The sequence below is a fragment of the Poecilia formosa genome, unplaced genomic scaffold (genome assembly GCF_000485575.1).
Source record: "Poecilia formosa unplaced genomic scaffold, Poecilia_formosa-5.1.2 Scaffold288, whole genome shotgun sequence".
Classification (NCBI taxonomy): Eukaryota; Metazoa; Chordata; class Actinopteri; order Cyprinodontiformes; family Poeciliidae; genus Poecilia; species Poecilia formosa.
In genome coordinates this window covers 567,751-579,732 of record NW_006800227.1, presented here as the reverse complement: position 1 = coordinate 579,732, position 11,982 = coordinate 567,751, and the positions used below count along the sequence as shown (strand labels likewise).

The 11,982-nt window shown below is 39.0% G+C and overlaps 3 protein-coding genes across 3 annotated transcripts in view; all 3 read right to left on the bottom strand.

The window, feature by feature from the left end:
- Positions 1-1,208, bottom strand: part of LOC107838624 (E3 ubiquitin/ISG15 ligase TRIM25-like) — a 3,790-nt gene extending 2,582 nt beyond the window's left edge. The window contains exon 1 of the mRNA XM_016681608.1: positions 4-1,208. Coding sequence (XP_016537094.1) covers positions 4-529 — 526 coding nt within the window. The 5' untranslated portion in view covers positions 530-1,208. The remainder of the gene's footprint in view (positions 1-3) is intronic.
- A 1,631-nt stretch (positions 1,209-2,839) lies between these two features.
- Positions 2,840-6,722, bottom strand: LOC103151654 (tripartite motif-containing protein 16-like). The gene is made up of 2 exons (XM_007571828.2): positions 6,652-6,722; positions 2,840-5,285 (listed from the first exon to the last, which is right to left on the bottom strand). The coding sequence occupies exon 2, from the start codon at positions 5,134-5,136 to the stop codon at positions 3,466-3,468; it is 1,671 nt and encodes a 556-aa protein (XP_007571890.1). The 5' UTR covers positions 5,137-5,285; positions 6,652-6,722; the 3' UTR covers positions 2,840-3,465.
- A 4,239-nt stretch (positions 6,723-10,961) lies between these two features.
- The window catches only part of LOC103151690 (E3 ubiquitin-protein ligase TRIM38-like), a 2,811-nt gene continuing 1,790 nt past the window's right edge, over positions 10,962-11,982 (bottom strand). Inside the window, exon 2 of the mRNA XM_016681633.1 lies at positions 10,962-11,929. Within this exon, the coding sequence (XP_016537119.1) occupies positions 11,306-11,929 (624 nt within the window). The 3' untranslated portion in view covers positions 10,962-11,305. The remainder of the gene's footprint in view (positions 11,930-11,982) is intronic.

The following is an 11,982-nucleotide window of genomic DNA, read 5'->3' as shown; positions in this document are numbered from 1 at the left end:
TGCAGAGATAACATATACACTGCTGATCAGTACGACCGAAGATCTTCATCACCTCATCATGTCGAGAGCAGATGTTCTCCTTGAGAGTCTTGGAGGGATTCACCAGCTTGTGTTTCTTCAGTCCAGGGATGTCATAGTGAGGTTGGAGGTGATTCTCACAGTAAGAAACCAAACAAAATAGACATGACTTGACAGCTTTCATCTTCCTCACAGTGCAGATTTCACAGGCCACATCGTCAGGTCCCACAAGGGAGTCATCATCAGGAGCCGGTTGTGGTCCAGTCTTCCTCACATCCTCCACCAACTCTGCTAGCATGGTGTTTTTCACCAGAACAGGCCTCGGTGTGAAATGCTGCCTGCACTGAGGGCAGCTGTGGATTCCTTTCTTGTCTTCATCATCCCAAAAACTTCCAATACAGTACATGCAGTAGTTGTGTCCACACGGGATGGTCACTGGGGTTTTCAGTAGATCCAAACAAATCGAGCAGGAGAATTTTACAGAATCCATCGGATATCCTTGCTGTGCCATTTCTCCTCTGGCGAGCAGTTTCTGTGTGTTAGGTTTCGTTTCCCCTGAAGCAAATTTGCTGCGCAACAAGTCTGTAACGTGTCAGTACATAAAAGGGTGTAACCAGGAAAAGCAAATAAGCTTTAGTCACACCAATAGAACAGATGGTTTCCTCCTCCTGGATCCAAAACTCCTCCCTTTTCTCAGAGGGAGTTGAGGAGCTCCTCTTCTGTGAAATCTGTTGTTTTGTGGTTTACTATTTCAGCTTCATCTTGATTTCCTGTATTACTTGGGTTTACGTTAGCTCTTTCCTTTGATTATTTTTGAGAGAAATGAGTTGATTAAAATATGTCCCCACTCATGATAAATTTGTTTTGTTTTATTGAGAAATACAATATATGACAACCATTTGGAAAAGTCAAGTTTTTATACATTCACAATCGTTTTATTAGTGCAACTCCATACATACATGCATGTATTTATCGTAAACAGATGAAAGTTTTCATGTGTAAATCATGAGTCTTAAAAATGTATGTATAGTCCTTTGCTGCCACCTAGTTTTCATTGTTTGATACTGCAAATGACCTGATATCAGACGTAGTGAGATAAAAAGATAAGTCATTTCCAGATATTGAAATATCTGGTCTTGATTGTATTTGATACAACTGCATAAGTAAAAAAGCAGCTGCTGCACAATCACTGTATTTGTTACAGATAAATAAAACTCTTGACCTGTCTTCACCACCTGCTGTGAGACAGTTTTCCCTCTTCGTCTTACAGTTGCAGCATATATTTAAGGGAGGTCATCAGGCAAAAATTATCAAAATAAAAAGGGTTTAACAATATTTTAACCTGCCAAAACTTTTTGCAACCACTTCAGTAAATCATTTCTACTTTTAAATCTACTTAGACATGTTGTGGCATTCAGTTGGCGTGTTTCATTTGACTACTAAAAGTCATTTAGAGATTAAATGACTACAATTTTTACCTCCGCCTTCCTGCCTTTAAGATAAATTAGGACAAAAATACCTACAAAAAGCATTGTGGTCTCAGTTAATTAGTTTAATATTCTTTAAATAAACTCCTTTATCAAACATGTACATTACCGCCACACACTGACAAGAAAAGCAAGCCAAACTGAAGAAAGTTTCAGTTTTAAAAATCCTATTGAACATTTAAAATGCTGGAGATGATCTCCTGTGATGGACTGGCTACCTGTCCAGGTGAGCACTGCCTTTCGACCAATGACTGTTATCGTTCTGCACCAGCTGTGCTGTAAGGATAAGCAGGATGGATAAGTGGATGAAATGATCTGGTTTCCTTGCCATTTCTCCGTTCAGCAACAAAACGTGGATTTTCTAAGCAAACAGGAGTATCCCATAGAAAAAACCCAGCTTTCTTTTCTCTTAAATTCACCGAGTCTTTGGCTCTATTTACTTCAGGAAAGTTTTCTCCTAAAGGCTCCTGCATACTTCATCTGGCATGATGAAATCAGATCATATTGATGTAGACCTTGGAGAAAGAGAAAGAGCTGAAAGGCATTTCAGGTCTTTTACTTTTCATCACACTTATTATGTTTGGAGGGAAGAAACCAGAAATATATCCTCAAACTGTTTCATTTAATCTATTGAGATTATGAGAAACTCAATGTACAGTGTCAGCATAGATTGGTGCTACCTTAATCTGTAATTCCAGACTTTATTCTATAGTTTCCTGTTCGTATACAGCATGTTTCTACCCTTAAATCAGTCACTCAATGCCTTTTTTCTTTTGTCTTTAAGGAAACAGGAAAAAAAAACATTTTGTCAGGCGAAAAATGTAACTACTGACATCTTTAAAGTGATAAACTGGTTTTGTACCAGATGGCTCACTGTAAAACACCCTCTGCATCGCTAATATTCTTCTTTCATTTCCACATGTTTGATATGTTTTGGTGAATTACCACATTTTGTTGGTATTCAATGGGCTGCACAGTGGCGCAGTTGAAGTGAAGTTGATAGAAAAGTATGTTCACTTTGGACAACTCTTCACACCCTGTGTGTGCAGACAGCTTAGCAGATACATGTAGCTTAGTTGGACCTTTAAGCAGCTGAAAGAAATGTTGTGTAACTCACCAATGGAGGAACTGGAAGAGGTGAGGTTGTGGTCCGTCAACAAAGTTTTTCTGTTCTTGGTACAGATATGGTATAGCTTTTCAAAAGATGTTGTTTTATTGTGTATTAGGGGAAGTACGTTATGCAAGGATGAGTTTGCATGTTTGGGTGTTTGTATGTGGCTGAGCAAAGCTGAGGCCGTGTGAAATAAACCCAACAAACCTACAAGCTGTCTCAAACATCTTTATTCAAGATTAGCTTACCATCAGTTATTGAAATCAGAACGATCACATTTTATAAATACTCTGAATATTCTTAAAGGTTCTCTGCCTGTATTTAATCATGAACATGTGGATTAATTAAAAACAACGGTTCAAAGTCTTATAGAATGGTTAATATCGTTTGCAGTAGTCAGTAGCTATAATTACGAGACATGAAATGATCATCAATAAACAGAAAAAAATAATAGAAGTCGTGGTTCTGTGAAAATATTGAACCAGCATATGTTGAAGGTATCAGTTTTGTTAAGCACAGTAATGTTTCCACACCCAAACACATGGACAAATATATTTGTTTGTTCTGTTACTTTATGAGCTTCTGTTTTTACTGACAATTTATGAGAATTAATTCCTATCATATCTACTGATTCAAAATCAAACTTTAGAAAGACAGGCAGAAATTAATACATTTTATTTGAAGGCGCCTTTCAAAACTCAAGGTCACAAAAACAAACCTGCCACTTTTATCACTGTGCATATGCAGCTGAATTTACAACCTCTGAAGTCCAATTCAGATTTTTTTCATTCATTTCTACAATCAAGTTGATCCTTAAACAACGAAATAGTGACTGATGTCCCAGTGTCCCTATTTGAGTTTCACAAACTCTGTTGAATCCCCATTAAAGAAAGGACCAACCCCAGCATGTAGCGGCTGAGTGAATCTGGTCTGGACTCTGTGGAGGAGAGTCATGGTTTCAGAGACGCTGTAGAAAGACAGAATACCTGCTCTGTGGTCCAGGTACACTCCTATTCTGGAGGAAACTGGACCTGGTACTGGAGTTTCAATGTTGTTGTGTAAAAATGTGTAACTGTCTGTGTCACAACTAAATGACCAAGATTTGTCATTGACTCCAAATAAACATTCATTTGAACCTCCTCTACCGATGTTCTGGTATGAAACTGCTACATTAACTCCTCCTTCTCTCCACTCCACCTCCCAGTAACAACGTCCAGTCAGACTCTCTTTGCTCAGAACCTGAAATGAATCAGTGAATCTGTCTGGATGATCTGGATAAGACTGTTCTTCTTTCATGGCTGTGACTTTTCTATTTGCCTCAGACAATAACAGAAATCTGTTTGCTGTGTTTGGATCCAAAGTGATTTCCTGTGAATATTTTAAGAATCCATCTCTGGTCTTTGGTTCTGGTTCTGAGAGTAAAACATCCACTTCAGTAATCGTCAGTGAGATGTTTGTCCATGTGTCTTTCAGGACGTCCTCCATTAAATATGTAATCTCTGACACAGCTGCTGTCACGTCCTCAAAGTGTCTCAGAGGACGGATGTTGATGCTGGATGAGTGTGTCGACTCCCTGAGTGCTGGCAGTGAGGGGTAGTTGAGGAGAAACTGGGTGTGATCCTCTGTGTGTGAGAGCTGCTCCAGCTCAGCGTCTTTCCTCTTCAGCTCAGTGATCTCCTGCTCCAGCTTCTCCTGAACATCTTTGACTCGACTCACTTCAGTTTCCTGCTGGGATCTGATCTGCTGCTTCACCTCAGAGCTTCTTTCCTGGAGGAGACGGATCAGCTCAGTGAAGATCTCCTCACTGTCCTCCACTGCTTTATCAGCAGAGACATTGATGGCCTCCACCTCCTGTTGAAGCAGCTTCACATCTTCCTCTTGGTCCTGGATTCTCTGATGGATTTGTTGTCGACTCTCCTGGAGCTTCTTCTGCTTCTCAGCTCTTTCTGCTGCGGCTGGGACTGTTTCATGGCCTTTATGTTCATCCATAGTGCAGAGATAACAGATGCACTGCTGATCAGTACGACAGAAGATCCTCATTACCTCCTCATGATGTGGGCAGATGTTGTCCTGAAGTTTCTTGGAGGGATCCCCCAGTTGATGTTTCTGTAGTGTAGGAACCTCATAGTGAGGTTGGACATGATTCTCACAATAAGAAACCAAACAGACCAGACAGGACTTGACAGCTTTCATCTTCCTCCCAGTGCAGACATCACAGGCTACATCTTCAGGTCCAGCATAGCAGTGATCAGCTGGAGCAGCTTGGAGTCCAGTTTTCTTCAGATCCTCCACCAACTCTGCTAACATGATGTTTTTCTTTAAGACAGGTCTTGGTATGAAAGTCTCTCTACACTGAGGGCAGCTGTGGATTCTCCTCTCATCGTCTCCATCCCAGTGGTCTTTAATACAGTTCATGCAGTAGCTGTGTCCACAGGGAATAGTCACTGGGTCCTTCAGTAGATCCAAACAGATGGAACAGGAGTATTTTGCTGATTCCATGTGACTTCCTTGCTGTGCCATTTCTCTTTTGAATGTTTATAGTTCTTCTTTCTCCTTGTTTATCAACAGGCCAAATAAGGATTTCTCTTTCTTCTTTACTTACTGATTTGCAGCAGGTTAACTTGTTGGGTCTTGAACTTGATTAAACAGTGATTCTGAATTTGTCTGATCTGAGAATAAAAGAACCGAGAAACAAACTGTCAGGCTGTCAGTGTTTGAAATGATGGGAGTGGTTATCACTGCACGTGTCATTAAAGAGCAGTTTAAATCCTTAGTACACCGGCGCTACTCTAAGACTTCTCTCTTGAATATATGACTGTATAAATCCTGTGTGAGTAACTTTTTAAGCAGTAATTTGATGAAGTATCTTCAACAGTTTTATCTGTGTTGTATGAGGAATCAAAACAATAAGATAATTTCATGTTTTCTGTGAGTCACCTGCTAAACTGGTTAGGGTTGGACTGATGTCTAGCACCTTCCTCCAGGGTATAACCCAGATGTGTAAATGATCCAGTGTCTCTCCCTTTTTCTTTACTCTCTGATTCCCAAGGTCCTTTCTCTATGATTCTGACTTTAACTGGTTCCCTTCCTGTCTGCCCTGGCTGGATCAGTCTTCATATGTGTCCCATGTGATTCCTCCCGATCTTTCACAACCACTTCAGAGGTCGTACAAGCCTCTGAATGCAGTGTATTGTACACAAACAATGAACTCATTGATTAGCCAATGGACAAACTTTGTAAACTCCGAACAACAACATTGCTAAAAGTACCAGTAGACATGACATCTACAATCCCAGAGTTGCATGATCATGAGCAGTGCCAGCAGCACATGCATCAGCCTTTGGACTGGAATGACCAGTTTCTCTTTTCTCACAAAAATGGGCACAAATTGAAGAAGTGAGAAATGGTGCAGCTCTGGTCAACGTCCTGCTGGAACTATAGTTCTGCTCCAGATTGTGTAAAGCACCACATTATTCTAGCTGGGATACGTATTTTGACTGCATTACCTACTGTAATTCCCAAAGGTTGGGCATGTTTTAAAAAACCCACAAAAAAAACAAGGATCACAAATATGAGATGTATGTTTAGTGTGTGCATAGCAAACATTTTGCACCTGAAGTCATATGAATCATTTGAAACAAATATCTATTCCGTCAGACTCAACTCAAGCTTTTGCTTACTCTATCTGTATTTGGTTAATTCAGCAATGGTTTCATGTGCCAATTCTGAAACTGCAGCATGCAGAGACAGAGTGAATATCGTCTGAACTGTCATTATGAAACTGTTCCTACACTGAGGACAGCTGGGGACTGTCCTCTGATCTTCTTGTCCCCAGGAGTCTTTAACACATTTCACAGTAGCTTTGTCCACGTGGAATGGGAACCAGATCTTTCAGTAGATTTAGTCAGATGGAGCAATATAATTTTCCTGAACACATCTGATTTCCTCTCTGAGCCAAAAACACTGAATCTGTCAAGTTCCTATTGATTCTGTAGAAGTGTCTCACAAGAAGCCAAGCATCGGTTTGTTACTTACTGATCAGCAGCAGTTGTTCAGCTCTGTGATCCTACCAGCCATAAAGCTGTCAGATGTGAAATGGGAGGAACCAGGAAATGTAGCAACAGAGCTGAGCTGTGTGTTTAATAGAAGAAATAACGTAACAGCAATTGTTGGGAGGGGCAGAGGATCTACAAACACATTAGACTGCTGCTGCATTTCTTATTCTTACGTCTTCATACTTCATTTCCTGCTTTTGGCCATTTCAACACATTTAGTGGAAATATTTATGCATTTTTGTCTATGATCCCTTCTAGTTAATTTCTTTATATAATTCTCTTTCTGTGAGTAAAGTTACAAGCACTACTGTTAAGTTATTGTGTTCGGGTGATAGTGATGATGTTTTGCAGATGGGACGTCGGTTTTTAGGAGTCGTTGAGTCGACCATGAAGTTTTCTTTTCACCAAAGTGTTTTGGAGGCCAGTTTGAGGTCATCTGCAGAACAAGTGAAGATCGGTCCAAACAGGGTCACTCACTCACAAAATTACTAACCAGTGGCTGAAATTCATGAATCCATTTGGCACTGTCGAAGTCCTGACCTGACTGAACTATTATTTAATCTCTTTAATTTAATTTAACATTTAAATTTCCTTTGGGACTAATAATGCAGGTTTGCTGCTATTTTGCATTCTGTTCACTTATGGGGTGAAATTTACTTTGTAATTTCTGAGTTTCATGGAAGTCATCACTTCCTGTCTTGTTTCCTTTTTTTGTCATTCTGAATCCACATCTCTTTTGTAAAATTGCTGACTATAATTGCTCCAAAATGCCTCTTACACACTGAACTTCTCCTCTAATGGCTCATCGATGATGAACACTAGTATCATGACTGAATTATGAATATATGTCATGTAACTGTTTAAATCCATCACTGCCATGATTTTCAATGACTTATCATGGAAACGAACTTGATGATTTTAATTTAATTTGTTATTTAATGGAATAAAAATGTTTAGACTTTTTTTTAATGTAAAAAACATTGTTTTTGTTTTTCGGCATTAGCAAAATACAAAGATTTGCACACATTTGTAAAGGAAATGCAGCTAGTTTCTGCGTTCCAGCTAAAAGAATACGCTTTTCCTGGCTGATTCATAATTTTGCAGAAGAAAACTTTGAATTATAGATTCTTCTAACAGAAACAATGTCTCTGATTCAGTTGCTGGGTTCATAGACAAGGTATGTAAGGAACATAAAAATCCACTTAAATAGAAGATAATTTTGCAGAATCCATCAGATTTCCTCGCTTTGCCTCATCAACTTCCATCAACACTTTTGCCCAAGTTTCAGGTTCCTCATTTCAAACATTTGCCTCTCTGAATCAGACCTCAGAGCTTTAAACTGTCACAGAAAGAAGTGTGATCTATGTTCTTGGAAAAAGTAGATCATGTTTTGCTAAATTTAATAATTTTGCTTCAAGTATTTAATATTTCTGAAATAAAATTAACTGGAAATCAAGTTGGGATTTAGAAAAAGTAAATTTCCTATGCAATTAATTATTGATAGTTTAAGGCATACCTTTGCTGCACAGTCGGTTTTAACAATTACACACTCCTCTTGCAAACCTCAGAGATCTGAAACCACATGTTAAGCAATAAGTTACACACCAGGCTACACTATGAACCTGATGAGGCTCATGCTATTCCAGGTTTTAACAAACATCAACTGTCTTTTGCAGAGATGTGTCTGCACTTACCTCTTGTCTGTACCATTGATTTCTCTGAGCGATTTCCCTGTGATATCCTTTTTTTCCTTTGAAAAGATGCTTAAATTAGTTAACACACTAGCTAAAACACCTCTTCACTACTTTCTGCATGTTTTAAATTTATTTGTAAGACATCTCCAAGTCCCTCCCCTTTCTCTGTGCTTTCGCTTGCTGCAGCATGACAAGTTGCTCAACTGGTCTCAGTCAGGGTGAGTCACAAACAAGAAGCAGTGCTGAGAGACAGACAGAGAGAAATAACTGTTTGCATTGACAAATATACATTTTACAATATCCATTCTGCCAGTTTCAGTACTAGCTGTCAATTTCTCTTTTCCTGCTTCCACCTGTCCTGTTGCAGCACTTCTGACATAACATTAATCTCAATTTACTCTGAGATTTTGTCTCAGAGTAAATTTTGTCTCTAAAATCAAAATGTAGATACAAAATCTACATTTTGTATTTAAATTTGGATCTGTGTAGTTTTATCCATAAGCTGGTATTTATAAGTCTAATCGATAAAAAAGAAAGCAGCAGTGAGCGATAGATGCACAGCGTTTTTTAAAAACATTTCCTGAAAACAGCAGGAAGCATAATCTCATTATAACTTTTAAATATTTTCTCCAGAGCATTTATTAATAAACCTTCATATCACCTCAATGTTTGGCTTTATCACCTTGACATCATCCAGTACAGCAGAAATAGACGGCACCCATATAGGTTATGTTTCCTTCACACTCTACACACATCAGTCAATTTAATTCAGTTTAATGAAATAGCACTGATTCACAACAAATCTTAAGGCAAGTTACGGAACAGATTCCAATCATATTCAGAAATACTGTGTTCAGACTGAACTGAAACAGATTCAGTTACAAACATTGCAGTTAATTTCAGCTTAATAAGGCAGCTGACATGTGAATTTGTAGCAATCCTTCATGATGAGGATCCATTTGGCAAAAGTGAAAAGATAAAACTCCCTTTCCTCCTTTAAATAAATATCCAGCACAGCAGTGGCTGGGGGTTCAACTGCACCACTTGTGTGAGACTAATGGTTCAAAAGTGCAGCGTGCCAAAAACACATTGTGGCTTATGAAACTGGAAGTTTTAGCCCACATCAGCAGACCAGTTGCATTCACTGACTTGCATTTGTGTTTGGTAAAAAGGTTGCTGAAGTGCTTTTTGTGGGAAAAGATAGAATTCAATTTGTGTACTTAAGAGTCAGTAACAGAAAAGACAAAACAATGTGCATTTACACAACTTCATGTCCTCATTGTTCTGTGACTCCAAATTTACAGATAAAAGTATATTTACTGATTTACTCTAATAGTTATGGATAGTCCAGCATCAGTGAAAAAATGAAACAATTAGAACAAACTTAAGTGTAATGTGGGTTAAAATGATTCAGAAAGGTTTTTTTTTTTAATATTTTGACTATTTTGTAATAATCATATAAATTTTGTGAATATTAATTGCTCTGCCTTGTCATCAGGATGAGAACAGATGTTATGTTGGGTAACTTGGAAAAACTGGCTTTGATTCCAGCTTCCTCCCCACCAAGTCTCAGTGTGACTTTGGGTGAATGGATACTTACTGTAAAACCGTTTAGAGGAGATATTTTGAATAGGAAAGAGTTTTATTATGTATGTTCAGTTACTCTATTTAATATTGATAAACTCAGCAGAGGTTCCAGGCTTAAACAGCCAGACCCCAGCATGAAGCGGCTGAGTGAATCTGGTCTGGACTCTGTGGAGGAGAGTCATGGTTTCAGAGATGCTGTAGAAAGACAGAATACCTGCTGTGTGGTCCAGATACACTCCTACTCTGGAGGAAACTGGACTTTTAATGGAAGTACTTACTTTGTTGTGCCAGAATGTGTAACCTTTACTGTCACAACGTAATGCCCAAGATTTGTCATTAAATCCAAGCCTAGATTCATCTGATTGTCCTGTTCTTCTGATGTTCTTGTATGAAACTGCTACATAAACTACTCCTTTCATCTCCACCTCCCAGTAACAACGTCCAGTCAGACTCTCTCTACTCAGAACCTGAGACCAATCAGTGAATCTTTCTGGATGATCAGGATAAGATTGAAGCATTAGCGATACTTTTCTGTTTCCCTCAGATAATAAAATACTTTTGTGTGCTGTATTTATATCCAAAGTTATTGGTTGCGAATATATTAGGAATCCAGCTTTGGTCTTTGGTTCTGACAGCAATACATCCACTTCATTGACCATCAGTTCAATGTTTGTCCATGTGTCTCTCAGGACGACCTGTATTATGTCTCTGAGCTCTGACACAGCTGCTGTCACGTCCTCAAAGTGTCTCAGAGGACGGATCTTGATCATGGATGAGTGTGTCGACTCCCTGAGTGCTGGCAGTGAGGGGTAGATGAGGAGAAACTGGTTGTGATCCTCTGTGTGTGAGAGCTGCTCCAGCTCAGCGTCTTTCCTCTTCAGCTCAGTGATCTCCTGCTCCAGCTTCTCCNCTGAAGTGCTTTTTGTGGGAAAAGATAGAATTCAATTTGTGTACGTAAGAGTCAGTAAGAGAAAAGACAAAACAATGTGCATTTACACAACTTCATGTCCTCATTGTTCAGTGACTCCAGATTTACAGATAAAAGTATATAGTTTTTTGCCTTAAGTGTCTGCATAGTCCAGTCAGTTAAAAATGACAATTAGAATGTCCTTAAATGTTTTTACATTTTAACAATTTTTTTAATGATCTTAATGTAAAATTTATGAATATTAACTGCACTGTTAATATTCTAGTCCTGATGTCATCGTGTTATCAGGACGAGAACAGACGTTATGTCGGGTAACTTGGAAAAATTGTCTCAGTGGGACCTGGGTGCATGGATGCTTAGTGTTAAACTGTTTTAAACTGTTAGTTTGACTAGAAAAAAAGTTTTATTATGTGTGTTCAGTTATTCTATTTAACTGTGATAAACTCAGCAGTTCCTTGATTAAACAGCCAAATCCCAGCATGAAGCGGCTGAGTGAATCTGGTCTGGACTCTGTGGAGGAGAGTCATGGTTTCAGAGACGCTGTAGAAACACAGAATACCTGCTCTGTGGTCCAGATACACTCCTACTCTGGAGGAAGCTGGACGTTTAATGAAAGTACTTACTTTGTTGTGCCAGAATGTACAACATTTACTGCCACAACGTAATGCCCAAGATTTGTCATTAAATCCAAGCTTAGATTCATCTGATCTTCCTGCTCTGCTGATGTCCTTGTATGAAACTGCTACTTCAACTCCTCCCTGACTCCATTCTATCTCCCAGTAACAACGTTCAGTCAGACTCTCTCTACTCAGAACCTGAGACCAATCAGTGAATCTTTCTGGATGATCAGGATAAGACTGTTGCAAGAGCGTTACTTTTCTGTTTCCCTCAGATATTAACATACTGCTGTGTGCTGTGTTTGGATCCAGATTGATTTCTTGTGAATACATTAGGAATTCAGCTCTACTGTTTAGTTCTGGTTCTGACAGTAGAACATCCACCTCAGTGACCATCAGTTCGATGTTTGTCCATGAGTCTCTCAGGATGTCCTGTAGTTTGTCCCTGAGCTCTGACACAGCTGCTGTCACGTCCTCAAAGTGTC